Source organism: Varroa destructor, unplaced genomic scaffold (assembly GCF_002443255.2).
Source record: "Varroa destructor unplaced genomic scaffold, Vdes_3.0 BEIS01000001.1, whole genome shotgun sequence".
In the NCBI taxonomy this organism is placed as follows: Eukaryota; Metazoa; Arthropoda; class Arachnida; order Mesostigmata; family Varroidae; genus Varroa; species Varroa destructor.
In genome coordinates this window covers 55,274,259-55,294,397 of record NW_019211454.1, presented here as the reverse complement: position 1 = coordinate 55,294,397, position 20,139 = coordinate 55,274,259, and the positions used below count along the sequence as shown (strand labels likewise).

The 20,139-nt window shown below is 40.7% G+C and overlaps 1 protein-coding gene and 1 long non-coding RNA gene across 3 annotated transcripts in view; both read left to right on the top strand.

Annotated features, from left to right (window-relative positions):
* Window positions 1-18,577, top strand: part of LOC147758830 (uncharacterized) — a 60,081-nt gene extending 41,504 nt beyond the window's left edge. The window contains exons 1-3 of one of the 2 annotated variants that reach the window (XR_015328095.1): window positions 6,678-7,435; window positions 16,979-17,027; window positions 18,475-18,577. This is a non-coding gene — a long non-coding RNA (uncharacterized LOC147758830). Of the gene's footprint in view, window positions 1-6,677; window positions 7,436-16,978; window positions 17,028-18,474 lie in introns of those variants that run through there. The other variant, XR_015328097.1, reaches the window with a different exon arrangement.
* A 20-nt stretch (window positions 18,578-18,597) lies between these two features.
* The window catches only part of LOC111255598 (guanylate cyclase soluble subunit beta-1-like), a 30,557-nt gene continuing 29,015 nt past the window's right edge, over window positions 18,598-20,139 (top strand). Inside the window, exons 1-2 of the mRNA XM_086977965.1 lie at window positions 18,598-18,601; window positions 18,686-18,714. Coding sequence (XP_086834091.1) covers window positions 18,598-18,601; window positions 18,686-18,714 — 33 coding nt within the window. The remainder of the gene's footprint in view (window positions 18,602-18,685; window positions 18,715-20,139) is intronic.

Genomic DNA, 20,139 nt, shown 5'->3' with positions numbered 1-20,139 from the left:
ATCATTCCAATGTGTTTTCAGAAGCACCATCTGCTTCTGTCTGTGCACGTGCCTAAATAAACTTGCGCAGTCAATGTCACAAGATATCAAGATTCAAATCACGTAGGATTATTATTAATCTTCTTAAAATATATCTTAAATAATCTTAATATATCTTCTTCTTAATATATATCTTAAATAACCTTCTAAAAGCCAAAGTCGAATCATTGAATTCGGCTGTAAGGGCATGCTATGCAATTTGTTTGGCTTCCTTAGGACATTCTTGTAGATACTGTGTATTCATGTTGATAGTGATCTACTACTAACCGTAGTAATGTTGAAGATTAAGTTAATAGTGAAAGGATTTGAAAGTTTTTTGATGCAGTATGGAGCGAACTAGCTTCAAACAAGTGGCTTGACCCGTGCCACCCGAGTATATATGTTTATGATATGCCCGTTACAACGCGTCCAGGAATTTAATGAACAGCTACCCCCCAAACCATTAACAGCACTCCCGTCGCCTTCGCTGCCCTTCGTCCCTTTTTGCTCGCCAGCCTCGTCCACGGAGATCGAGAGCTGAGCGGCTGGAACCGAGTGAATGGTTAGCGAGGAGAATAGAAAAGCGGTAATGCTACCGGTCAATCGTATGTACAGTTTTTCGTGAGTTTGTGATGCCACTCATTGAACACGCACCATCACCGGCGCCGTCGCGGCCACCGAAAGATCGGCAGTCCCCGTTGCTGCTTTATTTCCGCGCTCTGCTTTCGACCACCACTTCGGCTGTAGGCAGCTCTGCCCAGGAGGACGTCCGAATGTAAACGTTTCGTGTAATCTTGAAACGGTCGAAGCGAACGTACAAGTTTGCGCATTGTACTACGTTATCAGAGTTGTATTTCAGAATGCGATGCGTGTGATAGCCATTGAGTTGCTTGTAGAAGGTTCACAAATATCGTCGTCACTGCTTGTTTAATAGTAGATGTTTGTGAAGGTCGTAAAAGAGACATGGACGAGTAAAGCGAACAGCTACTGAGCTAAGTCGGAAGAGCATCCATTGCAGTAGTTTTATTCTTGTTAGCAGGTGGAAGCATCTCACATGTCGATAAACTAGAGCACATACTAGGAAACTTTAGGCGCAAATCACGGACGACAGTTGTGCTAATATCGGTGGATTCAGCTTTACGAACTTCAATGAACTGATAAGACATAGTAAAACATCGCATATTTCGTTGTATAACTGCTTTACTGTTTCTGACGTTCGCTACGATACCATCGGAGTCCCGTTCCGCTGCCGGACGGCTTGCGTGGCATGTGCGTCTGTGCCTTATCAGCTATTAAAGCTAAGCGACAACTGGTTATCACAGTCGTGTCACGTACCACTCCCACTGTCAAGCAGCTCCTCGCAGCGCGGGCCATTCTGTATCTCCGTACATACACTAACATCATATATACATCTGTTTAGCATCCAGGTCTATGTGGGAAACACTTCTGAAAATGTACAAAAAAGGAACTGGGCCAGCTGCACCGTGAACTTGACTAGCGGGTTGAAAAGGGTCGAATTTATTTGAATGTTTTTACATCTACAGCAATTTACATATACAATTTGTAGGAAAAACTGTTCACTCAGTGAAAAAAAAATAGTTCGATTGATTTAGATAGAATAGATATAGTACTATGCGTTATAGTGGAAGAAGACCCGAGTGATTTCTTCGAAGCAGTATATACTGAGGTACGTGCAGCCGCATACGCAGACGGCATGTTCATTATATAAATAATATATAATTGTTGTATTTTGCAGATGTGCGTATTTTTCTGGGGCTCCAGAAACCAAAACAATATGCAGTTTGCCTTGCATGTCGTGAGCCGCAATTAAAGGAGGCTTTTTGAAGCTGAATTTATATCAGTCGACGATCATTATATCGATAATACATACCAGGAAGGTATTTTTATGCACGGACACGTAGTGCGTATGAAGACGCGTTTTGGGCGAGGTGTCCATTTGTATATTCTTAGTACACGTTTGCGCTCTATGACCTGTGAGTAGATAAACAAAGATCTTAGGGTTCGCTGAGAGCTGCTAGATGAGAGCCGTGACAAAATAATAAGATTAGGTATCTATCGATTTTAACTAGAAGGAGCAGTATTTTCAATTTATAATACAATTAAATGTTAAATAGAACCGCGATTCGTTGAGGCACAAAGTAGAATAGATCTATCAATGAATCCTTTATTTTCACTCACGTACATCCCCCTTCACTGTGTCTACGACGAGGCAAATGTCACGTCAAAACTCTATTGGTATCATTTAATGATAACATGAAATTAAATACGCAGTCTCATGATGCAGCATCTAGAGACTTCAACAGATGATTGCTTATTTTAATTGTAAACAAAATTGCCCTGTAAATTCATTATTGAATTATGTTAGCCGCCTCTGCGAAATGGCCCTCTTACGTACGGATTCGGAGATGTGTCTTGCGCATTGGACATGGCCCCGCAAAAATATCCCGGCAATTTACAAAGTATCCTTATCTCAACTCACATACGGCAACTTGTTGTAATTAGCGCTGGGAGATAACTGGGCAAGACATATTAAGCCTTACGTCTCGATATTCAGTTATTCCAGAACTCTTGAATACAGTTGTCTTGGCCAGATTATCGGTCGGGACTTAATTTGCCCCCATAAATTTATATAAATGTGTTTACACGAATGAGCAGAAATAAATGCCCCTTTGGCTTCCATACTCGACGAGCGACAACTTTATTTAGCACGTAACTGTATCAAAAGTCGAAAATACTGCTTTTTCTACTTAATTTCAGTATTTTGTCACGACTCTCGTCTAGCAGTCGTCAGCGAACCTTAAAATAAAAAGCGAAAAAAAAAACGACATATTAGTAGAAGAAAATTACCGTCGAACTAATAAGCAAAAGCAAACAACGATTATCACGTTTTTACTGTGTTGAACGATTAGCGGCTTCACTGGAAGACAGTTTGTTTGCGAACCTTCAAGCAGATCGCTCTCATATACACAGCACCCTTACGACTTGCATGCTATTCCTAAAATACGCCTTTTGTATAAATGATGTATATCATCTATGTAGAAGTTTATCCAGAAGCAGTACAGGCGTCTCAATCTAAGGCCTTAAAGCCGATTTTCGTCCGAGTAGCTGAACGTATATTGACGCTTGCTGAGTCAAAATGAGAGTCGCTAGGCCACAGCTCGTAATGGACATTTCCAAATACAACGTGTAGCACCTTCCTTAGGCTTTGCTACGAATAGCACCTCAGTCCTTTTGCACGCCTTATGTGGCTTTGGTGAAAGATCTTGATTCTGTTGTATTTCTGTAGAACTTTTGCAGATGCAAATCGACCAGGTAGATTGTTCTAACTCGACTCGCGAGTGTTGGGTTTTTTTGCGGCCAGTTTTCCTCAAATGGTTTAAAAATACCTTGTCGTAGACGTCTAGGTTGTCTAGGAGGTCTAGGTTTGGCGATGTGTTAGTTATTCATGTGTCGCTCTTGCTTAACTTTCGCAGTAGCTTCATCAGCTTTGACTGGCCACTACGAGGAGCATTTTCCCCATCAAGTCTTCTGACCACATACGCATTTTTAGGCTATTTTCTCCAATACCACTTCTTAATGACCCGCACAATTTGTCGTGAGTCTTGGCGACATATGTGCTCTTATCGTAATAAAACTCTAAGATATAGCGAACCTCAGCGTTCAAATGGTACCCGCGTCGTTTTGACGCAACCCATATTACCTCGTCAATATTCTTTGACAGCCTTATATATATATGTGTACGGGTTGCAGAAACGGTTCCTTAGCTAGATGGTGTATATATATATGAAGTGAATTCGCAATCGGTTGCCCTCTACTGTCGGAAAATTGAAATTGATAGCATTGAAAATATCTCTCAATAACATTTCAAACGTTATTCCTATATTTTCATTGAAACAATTACATACATGGTACTTTTGAAGCATAGTAATCCGTATTAGCAGGAGGAAGTTTGCGACCCACTACCTATTACGTAAAACGTAAATCTACTTGGTAGTTTCAGTTGAAACCTTTGGTATTGCGTTTAGCTAAAAATATGAAGATATGTCCGCCTGTGAATGTTTGTACATGCCACAAATTGAGTTGCTTACTCACGGCTCGCTTGTTTGGGGAATATATTGTAGAAGTTATTTGAATTTCCAGAGAGCTTACTTTAAAGCTATATCAAAACGACTAAGGTAAGGAAGTTCAACTCACAGAGGAGAAGGTATATCGTTCGACCGTTTTTCTAGAATTCGTTGACATTGGTCAGATTCTTGGATAGACCTATAAACTCACTTGCATGTATGCTTGTAAGGCGTCTTTCTGTGTCTATATAAAATATATAACGGGTCTATGTTGGGTTACATATTTATTACAACGAATTGAACGGAAGATAGGCTCAATTGTCAACGGGACCAAACCATTCATTCGGTGCTCTGTAGCATCTTCCCTTTTTAAACCTAAGAATCGCCTCAGCAGGTTTTTTTTTAACTGCAGCTGTAAGAAGAGCTGCACATAACCCGGAGGAGCTAAGCGGGTGGAGTCCTCCTAGGAATCCTTGGAAACCCTGGTCGACTCCCTCGAGACGACCGAGTTCGTTGTCTTCGTTCAGCAACGCTAAGTACCATACCAAGCAAGTAGGGGTTCTTTTTTCCCTCGCTTCTACTCTGCTGGCTTCTGTCGATCTTCAGTAACTCATTTCTTTACCCTCTTTTTACCCTCCTTTGCCCCAATGTCTGCCTCTTCGTGCGGCTGCTTTCGGTTGAGGAAGCTGGTCAAGCTAATCGTCAATACGTTTGGAAATTACGCCTTTCGCTTGAGAGCTTTTATGTTTCAAGTTTTTCGTCCGGTATCGCCGTTAGGCATTCCGTTAGATGGCCGTTTGAAAGTTTAACCGGCTTCAGGAAAACTCCCATTGATACTCTTAAAAAGTCTGAACTTTACCAAACAACAACTTTCTGTGTTTTCAATTGAAGCAGGTAATTAGCACTAAACTGTAGCGTATGGCCGATGCTCAATAATTTAAAAAGGATAGTAAAGTCCAGTTTAATAGGAGGCGTTGATAGCTTGCGACCTTTTAGGTGTTGGAAACAGTACTTTATTTGCTGACCATTCACTACTGAGAAAAATATAAAAAACATGCCTTTTAACTATAAGAGCTGCGACCATGTAAGATCGAAAATACTTACCGTCGCTGTAAGATAACAGATTGTTTAACATAACAAAAAACCTCTGTTGTAATTCTGCTCAGTTTTCACAAAAGCAAAATGGTAACTGGCCTCCGTAGCGACAGGCACCAAAACTGCATACTTTAGCTAATTTGTAAAAAGGCGATGGATAGCGAACTTATATAAATGTTTCTAATACGTCCTCTAGCCATGGGTCAAAGCAGGCCATGTCTGCTGACAGTTATACGCGAGTCGAGACCAGCCCCAAAGAAACACTCTTTCGTATGTCTTTCACGGTTCTAATGTATTTTAAATGTCTTAGCTGGGTTAGAATTTTTGGAAAATCAGGCAACCTTCCAGAATGGCCAGGTAATGCGAATCTTCATCGAAATGATTAGTTTTTCAGGAATAGATCGTAACAAAAAAGACTTAGTGATTCAGTTAAGAGGAGAGTAAGTATTAGGACACAAAGAATAGGACAACAAGATTCTATTAGAAACAAGCCATGTGTTACTGGCAAACAATGTTAAGCTGACAGTTCAGGGACACGGCACACACATAATAGTCAGGTAGCTAACTAACTCTGTACGAGTGACTTTGTCCTCTTAGTTAAACTCTACCCGATAGGTATGTATGGTGTAGTCGAGATGCTCTGAACAGCATACTACGTCACAAAATGTCCCTGGCCGCAGGCCACATAAAAAGTCCTTTCAACGAGGCATTGTGACACTTTCTTACACAGCTATCTTTAACATAATGAATATATATAGAGAATAACGCTGCCATGGCCGCTCCTCCCAAACTCGAGCAATTGAATTAAAGTCTTTATTAGGTTATGACACAGTAGCTTTAAGGAGCGTAGCCGTCTTTCCGATGTTAGACGGCAGTGCACACATTTTTTTTAATTTTCTATTTATCTCATACTCTGTTGCTACTTACCGAGCTTATCGTCACCCGGTATCATGTGAACTTATAGATATTACCTGTAAAAGTTATACAAGATGCCATATTGAACATAAAAAAACAATAAAATGTAGTAGGCATTTCTCCTTATCAGCGCAGATTTCCAGAAGATAGTTCTGCTTTCCATGCAAGGAAAAAATAACGCATTCTAAAGATGATATCGGTATCTAAATTTTTCATGCAATTTACGAATCTGACCAATTAATAATAACAAGGAACGTTCTGTGTCAATCCGGGTACAGCTGACGTCGTCGTATACCATTTTGTGTTGTTGGAAAACGTGCTATAGGGAATTGAATTGAGATTAGAAGTGTATTACCCCTTAATACGATAAGCAAGGGTCAATGAGTCCGACTGAAAGCAAGTTCATGTACTTGAAACCTATGAAACGCTGAGCTCTACAAAATAGTCATTCATTTTTAACTATGATTCACTATATACGGTCGTAACTACAAGAACAGTTAGCAGCACAAGGTTGACTACTAGATGTACATATTCTCCAAAAAACAAACATGAATCACTGTTGAGCAAAGCAAACAGCTATCCTTTGATAATGCTAGCCTCCAGCATTGTCATAAAGCTGCTTCCCTATCTGCCATGTCCTGAGCTCGCTATGTAGCGTATTGTGGACGTCCTTCGTAAAATACCCCGATAAATACGTACGCGGATCTATAAATGTACCTTCGTGTATATATGTGTCTGCTTGTAGATCACTACTACCGACGTTTGATGCGTTGAATATAATGCGTTTGTATATAAGCATAACGCTAAGCTGAGTGCAGTACGATGTGCAAATATGGTTCCACGAGATGAAGGACCGAGGAAGCCTGAAAGGGCCAGAAGGACGCAAACGATACTGTAATGTCGTTTATGCGGGAAGCGATGGACGGCTGTTGTGACAGCGTACATGCATCACAGGATAGTACTATGCTTTTAAAGCTCTGGGCGTGTGTTTGCTGACAGCCGTTTTGCCTGTATTCATGAAAGCGTTAGGATCTCACATGAATCGAATAGGAAAGGAGGTGGAGACAACAGGTGAAGGTGCACGTTTCGTTCAAATCCATCGGTAACAAAGGGTATGGTGTCAAAACCTCGCCTTTGGTAGGTAACGCACGTGGGATATGCCACGACAGAGCAAAACGTGGCTGCTGTTGCAGACGTCGCCATCGACGCGATCAGTGTGTCACCAGGGGACGATAGTACGAGGCATCGAGAAAGAGCTGGAATACCGTTACCTGCTGTTAAAACAGGTGGATCTGCTTTTTGGCGTCGGCTGTACAACCGAAGTGGGTACTGTTAGCAGACCTTCCGTGCGCACTTAATGCGGTCTATGTTCGTTTACCTTGAGAACAGGTTCAGCTGATAAATAAGCAAGCCATTGAACTGCAAATAGTGAACGATGCGTTCGAAATATACAATACAATAGCAGATGCGTAAAGTCCGCATGTACCGCAGATAACACAATCTATTTCCAAGTTCAGAACAAGAGTATAACTGACCATTTTGAACTTTTTTCTCTTTTTTTTTAACAACTGAACTTTTCTTCTCTATAATCGTTCATTTGTTTTCGGCTTTTAATTAAAACAATTCTAATGTGTGCTTCTCTTTTAACTGTTTTCTACTTCTTAAAAGTTTTGTATAAGCTTTTCTTATGTGAAAATACTATCATTGCTGAGCGTAAAGGTAATTTTTAGCAAAAACAAAGCAATAATCTGCATTTGTGTGAGAAGCTCATAGTTTTGGGTTTCTAAGAAAGACGTTTTGTCGATTTCCAGAATTTTGGGCACTATGACTGTTCTAACCGCTACCAATGTTTTTTGCCATGCAAAGTGTGAAGCGTCTAGGTAGCTATTGGTTGAAAACGATGTTTCGCTTTTATCTTTGTTTTTATGTTTCAATAAATCTTATCTGTGCTATTATCATAAAAATAGGACTGCTACATTAATTATATAACGACTTGCTGTTAGGACGCAATAAAATAATTTCCTACCTTGAGGTGATTGTTTAAAATAGACCGTCTATTCAAGGACTCCTAGTTCTATAGCACAGTGTTATGGATGTCCAAAAAGGTTCTGCTCCTATTTTATGAGCCGAGTTCTGTTAGAGTTAACAAATGTCGACCCTAGTTTGGCGCACAAGTAAGTCCGCGTAGTCGAAACCTACAATAATCTCGATTTTGCAAAACGGCATACTGAAAAGCGTGTCTTGCTTGCCCTGTAATACGTGGTATACATGAAGTATTTGGGACTTTATAAATAAGCTTAGAATGAAAATTAGCTCGAATCAAGCCTTATGCTTAGTACAGTCAGGCCGCAAAAATGTTCCGAATGATCTGTGCCTTCTGCTAAACCCCACTGCTGGGTGTCACTTATGCTGCTGTTGGTACTGCTGCTCAGAAATGCATAAATTTCAGATCGTTGCTAGCTTGCTACGTCAATATAGCTTCATTCGAATAAAGTCACCAGCAAGACTCAGTGGATTAATTTTACACACCGTATTTCCGACTTTGCCAAGATGGTCCGGCTACACAAAGAACTCTACGCCGCGGTCTGGCATGCGATTAAGATTTATCTTCTCGGTTAAAAACTTACGCTATGTGCTTTCCCATTGTGCGTAGGAAAATCTTGATAGCGTTGTACTTTGGCAAGAGAATGCCAAGCCCACATTTTTCAAGGCCTAAGAAGTGATGTCATAATGCGTAAATCTTCTCTTTGTAGTAGTGCTAGACACAACATAATTTCAGTAGTATCGGATTTTATCAACTCCTATAGTTGTATTGATCTTTGAATACGCTAAATTATAGGTTTGATTTTTACTCTGGGTTGCATTTGCTCGTTTATGGGCACTCGAAATAGGTTAAACGCCCTACGAATTTGTTTAACTATTACTATTACGTTTCCAGTTATTAAGGTTTTCCCATAGAGAACATGACACATTTCACATTTTTCTGTGCAAGACGTTTGTCTACTTCGAACTTGCCAATTATAGTTTAAAACGGTTATTGAGTTTATCTAGAATGAAGAAATCTATGTGTTATACTCTCGTGTGCGATTAGCCCGAATATCAATAAAATATCTGGCCATTGATTTTGAGCTGTCTCGCTTGGAAAACTTTCCTTCTTTCGGACTACGCGTACTTGAGAGAATCGTTATGGCTGCCTAATAGAAAAAAGAGGGAAATCTATTGACGGCAGTGATCGTGTGGCCTCCTATTTCGTCGAAAAGCCAGGCCGCTTTAGCGGAATGCGAGAAGTCATGCTTGCGGCAGGTGGGGGCTCTATAATGGAATTCGTTAAACTAGGGTAAAACATCCAATACCATTATGACTTATATACTACGAAGGCCTAGGCCTGAGTTACGCGGTACGTCAACAAAGAATCCGAAGCAGCTTTGCATGCTCGATTCTCGATCAACAAGGTATTTTTGAGCGGGGACAAAATTGCTCGCTGAGAAACCACTGGACTAGATTTCAACATGGGTGAGGGCTGGACGGTTGTAGGCAAGTAGCTCTGTACTATTTCATTCCTATATGGCAAGTAGGAAAAATATAGTCGATGATATTGTTGTATATGTAATCGATCTCGATTAAGATATTCGTCAAACAAGAGGTTTGAGATATGCTTAATGGTCTACGAAAAGTCTGTGGATATGGTTCATAGCTCGACTTTTAGGTCGTGAGAGAAAGATCGCACCTACATATTAGAAGCATGTCACTCTAGTGCCATTTGGTTATCTGTCTAGTATTTGGCAATGGCGGTGACTAGCAGAGTTACAAACACATGAATATACATACATATAAAGCAGATATGGTCTGTTGCTTTGAAATCGTCAGCTATTATTCTTCGAACCATCGTATTTCATTGCAAATTATATATCTATATGTATATTGTTCACAAGTTGTGTAATGCTATTTTCCTTAGCTCTCTTTGTTATTCTATTTTCTAGTGTTACAATTCCCTCCAGACGAGTTAAAAAGAAAAGAGTTTTACCTCTTCCAACTAGGCCGTTTGCTTTTTCCCTTGTTTTCTAATGTTATTTTCTGTGCTCATTCCCATTATTAACGTAACGGGACAAATGGCTAAACCAAACGATGCAGGCCTTTTAAGCCCGCACGTACGCAAAATCACGCTAATATACACTATTCCCGGCCAATCCCTGTGCTTTCAAAGCAAAGATATCAGCAAATGTAGGGGGGTGCGTGGGTGAATAGAGATTGGTGCCAAGCTTGTGTACGCACCAGGAAAAAAGCCCTACTGCGTGTTCATTTTTTGCCGGCAGGTGCAAGACCGGATCGCCATACAACAACTGCAGCACAGGTCTAAACGCGCGAAGAAGCTTCGAATGATAGGGAAGGGCGAGAAGAAAGACCGTGTCTGGTAAATTTGGCATTGTTGCTTGTTATTATTATCGTGTGAATTACTCTGTCTCCTTTCCTATGCGCGATTTGCTGCTCCATAACCGACAAGCGGCATTTCTGATTCTGTACATATACATCCATGGTTCGGTTCCGCAGTGGCTTAGAAGTAGGGTAGTGTGGTAGAGGATTCCTCGGAAAGAGATGATTCCGCTGATCGGAGTAATAAGGGAAGGCAGGCAGAAAAGTAACGCGCCAGCGCGTGCGGTTGCACCAACAATATCAAGTATTTGCGCTACAGCTACAGCTTTAGCCCTCTGAGCTCTTTCACACTATATAGAGTTCCAGTCCCCGATGCAAAAGCTGACCCCGGCAAGGGAGACGGCAGCGGACCAAAATAACATGAGATCGTAGCTGTCGTGAACGACAAATAAAGATGATTGGAATGCTGAACTATGGCGACGGCGGCCGATGGGCCGAATTGCGGGGAGAGCCATCCAGAGGGAACTCCTCCTTGTAGGCCATAAGTAAACTCTAACAAAGAAACCGCAACGGAAAGAAAAACAAAAAGCAGCCGAGCAATGTACGAATACAAAACCCGAAGCAAACACTACAGTGAGCCACGGACTAAGCAACTAACCTTCTTTCTATCGTGTGCTGCTTAGAAGCGCCAAGTGATGGAAACGGGCACGGTAACACGTTCTGAGTAACATCAAAATCAATCAAGTCCAACTAGCGCGTTACGGGGTGGAGTGTGAAATGCTGATCTACCGTTCTCGTTCAAATTACTTACAAAGATCAAGCTTATTTTATTTAAAAAAAAAACAAACATCCTTTGCGCACAGCTGTTCAACTGTGCTCATTAATAATAGTGAAAAGAGATGATACAAGGAATTGAGTAAAATTTTAAAACGGAAAGAGGTTGTGTCTGAAGGAAAGCTGAAGACGCACGTTTTTTATCCAATACGAAAATTGCTTAAGGCCAAAACAAAAATTGTTGGGGGTAGAGGGCATTTGTTCCTCGATTTTGCTTGGGGTTGTGGGGCTGACGGTGGAAAGCACCTACGAGAGGAAAAGTAACCGAGAGAGCGATGGATGCGATGAGAAAAAGGAGAACAGGACCTATCTCATCCAAGTACCGAATGTACGATGAAAGTTGACCGAATAATGTATCAGCATAACCTCTCAACAATGGTAGTAAAACAAGATGGTTTTTGTCGTCTTAAATTACAGCAAGACTTTTGAACGGTTTATTGCTAGCGCCAAGTACAGAATTTTTATCACTGAAAACTGTGAACATGTCGGCCTTGAGATGGCGAGCCATTGTCGCTATATAGATTCATTTTCCGGAAAATAAATGAAAATATATTATTTAGTGGCTAGTCATTGAACATATTCTCCACGGTGAATGTTTCGACACGCGTATCTCTGATATATTATTGATCCGACTCAATTTTTGCATTTGCTTTTTTTCTACAGATGAAAAATTTGGGTGGAGTTGAGCTGATAAAGTACAAACTTCCTTGATAGCCAATCTCACGTGATTGTAGATTTGATGGGCGGCTTATCTAGTTGTGCCATTCCCTACTAAACTCTTCCAGCGCCACTAATTATCTAATATATTTAAACCGTTTGACCTCAAACAACGGAATCGGGCTGTACATGCTATAGTGAAAGGAAGATGCCACTTATTAGAGCCATAAAGACTCTGCACTTCTATCACAAATTATGCATTATTATCACTCTGCACAAATTATCCGCAAAGATTAAGTTACTTTTATATGTTCACAAAAATATATCTAATCGTCTACTATAGTTTGGTATGAATTCAGTTAGTTATGTAGCAGTCAAACTAAAATGGTATTTGTGTAATGTAAATGCATACTTCTACATGCTCCATACAGAGTAATAATTACTTTGCTTATGGTTGCAGAAATGATGCTTTTTAAATCGAAGTTAGTCTAACTTCATATATTTCTGGGTCGACCGTGAGTGACCCGACGTAGCGCTTTTCAAAGGAACCTAATTTATGCCACCTCTGTAGCCATCATAATAACTATCTGTTTGGCTAACGACTAGGTTTGAAACGGCGGCGCACAGACCTTCCGTCGAAGTGACCACGTGACTAGAAGTGAAAGGGTGTTCTGCCATCATGGCCATGGAAGCCAGCTAATTAATGTTTAGCGTTCCTCGTTACTTTATTATTAACGGAAGTTCCATTAATATTCAAATCAGAAACATAATTTCATTTAAAGCACTTCTTTGAACCAGGGGAGCTTTTCGAAATTCTTACTTTTAAATTAACGACGTCGAAGTTGTCTCGTTTGCGAACTCGAACTACACTGACGCAAAGTACCACTAACAGTGATAACAATTACCCTGTATCAATACACCGTGCATGAAGAGTTCCATGACATGATCTAAGTGAGCTGCTGCAATTAGTTGTGCCGCATCACGACCCATACATCTCAATCAATGCGTCTTGGACAGCCTTTGGCAGCGACACCTTGACACCGACGCTTCTTATATACCGAATTCAATCGTGTACCGTGAAATCCTTAAAAGAAGTTATTGTCTAAACATAACGGTGTCTCGTAAAATTTCATGGACGCATAATAGCGCTCATATGTCCGTCTGGACTTGTCAGTGAAGTACGTAAACGGTCAAATTGTTTGCTAGTGGCATGTTTGACTTGAAGGCTCAAGCCATGGGATCTGCCGTGCTTTGCTTGCGGCTTTTCATAGTACGTTGCTATGCGATATTCTATTTGGATACCATTTGAAGCCGACCTATTCAGCTTGTTTACAGCTTGGCCTGGTGCCGTTAATCAATAGGTCGACAAGATCTGCCGCAAAGATTGACAATTCGAAATAAAAATAGGCCAATCTTTCTAGCGTTCACTGCTAATCGCGACTAAATAAAACATCATACAGAGAGAAAGCTTGGAGATTAACCCATAATAATAATAAGATAATTGGTGGCTTTGCTGGTCTAGGCTTTAAATGGCTGCTTTTAATCAAAGGATTTAATGTCAGCAACCAAAGTTTAAATAAGACAAATGCTATGACTGGCCAAGCTGAAAAGCTTTGAGGTTAGCGTTGACAGTCACCTATGCCTACTATACAAATGGACGCCAGGTTCCCTCCCTACACCCCCCGCCCAAGACAGCGCTGTTGCGTCATGCACCATCAGTAAGAACTAGTGCAAACCAATTCTAACTGTTTGATTGCTATCAAGTTCTTAGCCAACTAATAAATGGTGTCCTAGTTAATCAACATCAAATAATGGCAAAATGAAATATAATATTCCATATAATTAACTTGTAAAATTCGGAAGGGTCGTTAAACCTAGAAATGCCAAAAAAGGTCGACAACCTCGACCTATTCTGCTATAAGCTTGCATGGTCCACGTTCTACCAAGCAGATTTTCTTAACACTCCAGTTATTATAGAGGCATTACAACTTCAATACCTCGCTAGACCTAGTAAAGATTCTTCGGGTTACCGCCGACTGAGAAGCAATAAAGTATAGCGTAGGCGGTAACTTATTTTTTCATTTCATATGCCAACACAATTTACAGGGCATAAGTGGCCTATCCGTTCGTCGTTGCCGAGCTCACAAACAATTCGACTACCTGTATTCAATAATCATGTATTGAAGTTCTGTGCTGTTAAGGATAGTAGAATAGTCATAAGCTGTTGTAAAAATAGGCCATTTCTCTTTGCTATAATTGTCAGTGACGATACAGCGTATACATATGTATTTATACATATTCTTGTTTCTCTAAGCGCTATTTCATCATCTATATGGATTAATCATGCTAATATATTACGACTGTTCCTCGCCTCGTTACCAACAGTAAGTCTTTGAACAAGGTTTAGTGTCGAGAGCTTACAGTCGCTTTAGAAGAAGCCGAAAGCCCAGGACCTTTGCAACCCTTTTTATTAGCTTACGTTAATGCCAATTGGGTTTTAATTTATCTTTTTTTTTATACAATTTCACTGATAAACTCTGTAGGGGGGACTTCTAGAGCATAAATAAAACCTTACAAACAACTGTGGAACCTTCCTATGAACCAGGCGTCGGAAGAGAAGTTTATATTACCTAAAAACATTGTTTTGCGATCTATACAGAATCTGTCGGTGACAATTAACGCAACCTTTGCATTAGTGAATTGCACAATGAACTGAAGAAAGCTCAAAAACTATCGATCTTGAATTTAAGGTTTCCCAAGCCACCTTCGGCGGAGTCACAAAGGACTCGCGCAAAAGTATAAAAATAAATCACACAATCTTCTACGGTTAGAAATATTGAATTTAATCAAGAGGAAAAGTTATAGATAACTGCATTTGCCGATATCGAAAACGGCCTTGTTAGCTCACAAGGCTCGCTTAAAACAACAGAACGCGTTCGGCTGTTATAATGCGACTATCCTATAATAGGTATCCGCGAGCAGAAAGATATAATATACAATATAGAAAAGAAGAAATCTGTACTTCAAAAAGATAATCACAGTGCCAGTTGTGTGTGTCAGCATATGGATATTTTATAACCCTACCGTGATGTATGCTAAAATACGGTGGGTTTTGAGGGGGTCACAGTTTGGTTTAGGCGTAAATCATCAAGCAATTCATTTATTTTTAATTGCGCAACCTATTGAATAAGCCGGATAATTGGCTGCATTAATGATCAGAGCATAAAATGAGGTCACGTACTGCCAAGCCCTGAGCATTTGCTGTCACCTCCACAATGAAATGAGGGAAGCAGCGGTATTTGGCACCCAGATGTGCCGAACGGGTCGAAGCCTCGTGTATATACTTGAGGGCACATAGATATAACGCAGTACTAGCGATTGCGATGTCGCCCTCGGCCTCACAAGAATCGTGGAAAGGTTTAACGAGAATGAGTTTAGGGAAAAAAAAATATAAACCCAAGTTTGACACTTCCAACAGGAATACATAATGCAGAGAGGCGTAAAGGTGGTTTTAGAATACAGATTTATTGAATCGATGGTTATTATCAGCAAATCATCGTCCACAGTTGCCCTGTATTAGCTGCATTGCTTCTAACTGGGCCTAGGTAAAGAAGGTTAGATCTTTGAATCAACCGGGTGATACAAAGAGGAGCATTCGCTTGGTTTAATGGACAAAATGCGGCTGTAACTAACCATCAATGGTCCTTGCTAGGACATCTGCGTTACAATCAAGTGCATAGTACGCAGAGGATTTTCTAGTAATGTTACCACGATAATCTAGCTCTTATTTCGTGCCCAAAAAGGACAGGATGACCTGTTTTTGCATGGTAGTCATTTTATACCGCCAGTAAATTCAGCCTGCTCTGGTCGTTAAGAAAACGCTGTAATGTATGCAACTCTTGAGGTAATCAAAATCGACAGGCATACCATTATGCGGAATGCTAACGTAAATCAAAGGGGGGTACTTGGTTTCTTTCATAATAAATAAACAAGATTAGACGTAATGTTATGCACAGCAGTGGCTTTCGCAAAAGTTTCTGTTAGAACATCTTGATACACATGTGTTATTTAGCCGTTAGCTAAGTTAGCTTTCAGACTGAATGAATTAAGGGAAGTAAATTTCTGCGATACTATGGCAGTAGAAGCCCCTATATCGCAAATTTCGTTTTATCTTTTTTACCCTTACACATAATAATCTCCTAAAGGCATCTTGAGTGATTGGCGTCCAGTTGCTTGAAGTCATATTTTCGCTGCCGGTACTTATTAGTATTATGTAGATAAAACGGTGTTCCCTATTCGAGCTTAAAAGTTAGCCCAAAGCTGCTCCGCCGTATATATTTTGTTTTTTATATATTTTCTTATACCGAGATATTTTCAACGAGCCATGAAAAATTTTTAATAGAGGTTTCTTATTCATTCGAAATTTTAGAAGTAAACACCACCAAATACTCGACAGAAAGATCGTCAGATACACAAATGTATTATTGTAGTTTATTTAGTGAACCGAACAGGTCTCTTATAAAGTTTGCATTTTTTTTTCTTCTTCTTTTTTTTTTGTTAATTTTCATTGTATTATGCTTTCGATGTTACCGTACAAATTGTATCATATAGAGTAAATGCCACACCTTGGGCATGCTGTAAGCAGTCCGTCTACAGTCGACCTCACTTGGGCTCCAAGTACAGACAAAACATGCATTTCTAGTATATTTATAATAGCAGAATATATATGTACATATGTGGCATTGATTTGACTTAGAACAGCTCTTCCCCGATCACCCGCACTAAAGATCAAGTGAATTATGCACAAAGTAGTCTATACATTTATTGTAGTCCAAATGCGCAACGATGTATATACCCGTCTATAAATCAGGAATATATGGAGCATTGGGGGGCCGCATCTCGTATCGTTCGTTGGGCGCATCTGGAATTGTTTGCCATTGAAATACAGTATCCTGTTACCGTCTGAAATTCATATGATATTTTTTTGTTACTGTCATTCACAGGTAACGTAACCCGCCATGATAAGGGCTTCACGACCGTAGCTAGACCATGGTAAGAATGAAGGCACATTACCATATTTACGTGAAGAGACTTAAATGTTAAATTCTAGACAGATAGTAAACATAGTATAATATAATAATATTAATACGATTGGTCCAGTGTCAGAAAATATGGTGCAAGCCAAAAAGATGATTTTGTATGTAATATTTAGTGTATATAATCTCAGTGTATACAATAGGATCCACTACGTAGTTATGGCCAACTAACGTGATATTGATCAGATAGGCATCTGATTAGTCCGCTTGTTCATCAGATATACGAGATAAATTCAAATCTTAAATGTGGATAGCATGTATGCAAAACATACGCAGATTCACACGCACATATACAGGTAATTGTATGTGGAAGGTGCGATCATCGAATTGGGCTGGTTCCGTTTTCTTTTATATATATTATACGATGATAACTATGTCTACAGACCTACAGCACAGGCACCTTCGCTGTAGAGTACAAACTCGCGACCCGTCAATGCGAGCCTTTCAGAATGGAAGCGATGTGGATTCATACGGAAATTGCTCGTTTATGTGCCTACTAATGTCTGGGCTGTGTTCGGCTTGTTAAACGCCCGATATTCGGTATCAGATGTATGTAACTTGCGCATTTAAGGAATAGCGGATGGCATAGGACGATTACCAGCTGCAACTTTTCAAGGCCCCAGATCAGCCAAGATAAGGCAGTCACAGTTCACTTGTTTGTTACTTACGGACTGACATGCGGATCAACTTACTTCCCTAGTTACTCTAATGTGTATTCGTATCAAGTACAATTAGTGCATGTCTCCCAATATCCACATCGTACTACAATAACAATGGTGGAGTGTTTGTGGTCGTTTAGGGAGATCTTCGGCTCACGTTGTGCGTAGCGTCGACACCCTGTAGTTTGCCTTGTAGCCTGACTCTAATTACGTCTGTAACGGTAGGCTGAGACAGTATCAGGTATAAAATATCTATTGTTCGGTTTTGTTGCTCGAACGTTACCAAGACAATGGCGGCAGCAAACATGCCAGTTTCTACACACTATCAGACGCGTCTTTCTTTCGTCCTACCGATCATGTTAGCAATACTTACCCTTCAGTTGCACACGGACACAGCCGCAGATCTCTGTTGGCTTTGCCCGATCCTTCGTTCATCGTACAGGCCTTATTATATCGATTAGATATTAGTCGAAGATAAAAATAGATAAAATATCGCCGGCGTGCACGAATCGTCTCATGCTAGCGGCAAGTCCGCCAGCCAATTTTTATTTACTAGACATCATAATGTAGTGAGAGGCAACGAGCATTCTCATGCCTGTCAAGGGCCATTTCATCCTCTTTCGGCGAGCCTGGCTATTATCATGATATATTGCCGTTGTGGCTTCGAATCCTTGTTTCTTGACTTATGCCTCGCCAAGTAAAGGCCAACAAGCGGTAATCTACCAACCCTGACTCCCTTTTCAGCATTCTTCGTGATCAGGAAATGATTTGCTGACGCTGGTCAATAAAGCTGGAAGTCTAACTCGTCGTGGTGGTAGAGCTTCAGGTAGAGGAGAGTTTGAGGTGCGCGTCTTACCCGTCCTCCACATGGGTACGGCTAAAACGAGAGCAAACCAAGCTAGCTAGCTACCAGTTGTTTCTCGACCTACAAAACATGTGGCGTGTACGGAGAGAGGGGATCGAAGAGGAGTCGGCTCTGTGCGGGTAAGTTCTATTTCGCTAGGAAAGCGTCTGGTGATGTGATCGAAGGACGCCCAAGTTGCAGATGGGCTCACGTTGAAAAGCAAAGTCTGTGGAAACGGTTTGTCTCGTGTTTGGCGATCGGGTATCATTGGCCGTTTAACGATGGCGCATACATTTTACGGTTAAGGAAAGGCGGGACTTGGCTCAAGGGTACAAGAACTAAGGTTAACGAGGGGAGATAAACGCACCTGCTCAGCTTCCTCATTAGTTTCCCCTTCAATATGGCAACAGAACAATTAGCTGGACAACCCTTTTTCCTGTCAGCATCATAAGCGCTGGTTTGAACGAAACGAGCAGCATAGATAATTGTTAGTTTCATTGAAAATGCAAATAGGCTTAGTATGATGTCCTGATTTTAAAGTTAATCTAAATTAAGAAAGTCTTAGTTATCTATATCGATCTCATTGCAAATCTTTTATGACTATTAACTGAAGGCGAATAATCAAAAACTTAGAAAGAACTATAATAATAATCACAGTAGGTTAATCTTATACAGGCGGTAATAACACAAAATGTATCTTTGAGTTCATCCTCTTCATCTTATCTCTATATCTAGGGTTATCATCTTTAAATCTTTATTTTACTGATACACTATCGGTCCATCGCTTAGAGACAAGCAGAAATCACATAGTAAGTCACCATAGCGACCTGTGCGTATGCCAGGTGACACGATTGATTCATTGTTCTGCCAAGCAATATATCGGAATAGGAATCAGAAATCAGGCGCGGTACTATTTTTCTTCTTTCGCTCGTTCTGGTGATTTGCAACAGTCACGAGAGTCGTTGACCTGATTCGCGCATCAAATAGTATCCAAGCATTTCCTTCGACGCCTGCTGAGAGATCTGCAACTACGTTCGCCTAAAGCAACTTTCAGTCGTTTTTTCCCACCCGCGGTAATAGAGCGGGTCTGTTCGGCGGCGTTACCTGGTGTTCATCCAGTTTGACGTCAGACGCGCGGGTTGACGCGGGGTTTTTATTTCAGCGCCCCCGGCTGATGTTTGCATTTGTCTCTTTAACAACAGCTTCGGTACTTAGGTGCGTCTCACCCTGCTCTTCGTAAATCTGATATTTAATCTCTTGCGTTACAAACTCTAGCGTCGCTGAGTTTTGTATCTTTATATAAAGGGTTATAGCAATGCCATAAAGAGCAACAAGGCCTTATCACTGTCGTCCCGAAAGAGGAAAAACTCGAGTCGTTGAATTCCGACATGACGCAAGGTCCGCTGTCTCTGCCTTTGACCAATTCGATCGCATTCGAATGGAATATTCGAAAAGGACGATGATAGAGCAATGGCAGGTAGGTCGCGTTCAACGCGTGTAGCAGACGTTGCCGCGCCCATGGTTACAGTATCACTTTTTACCTGTTTGCGCAATTAAGTCTGTAG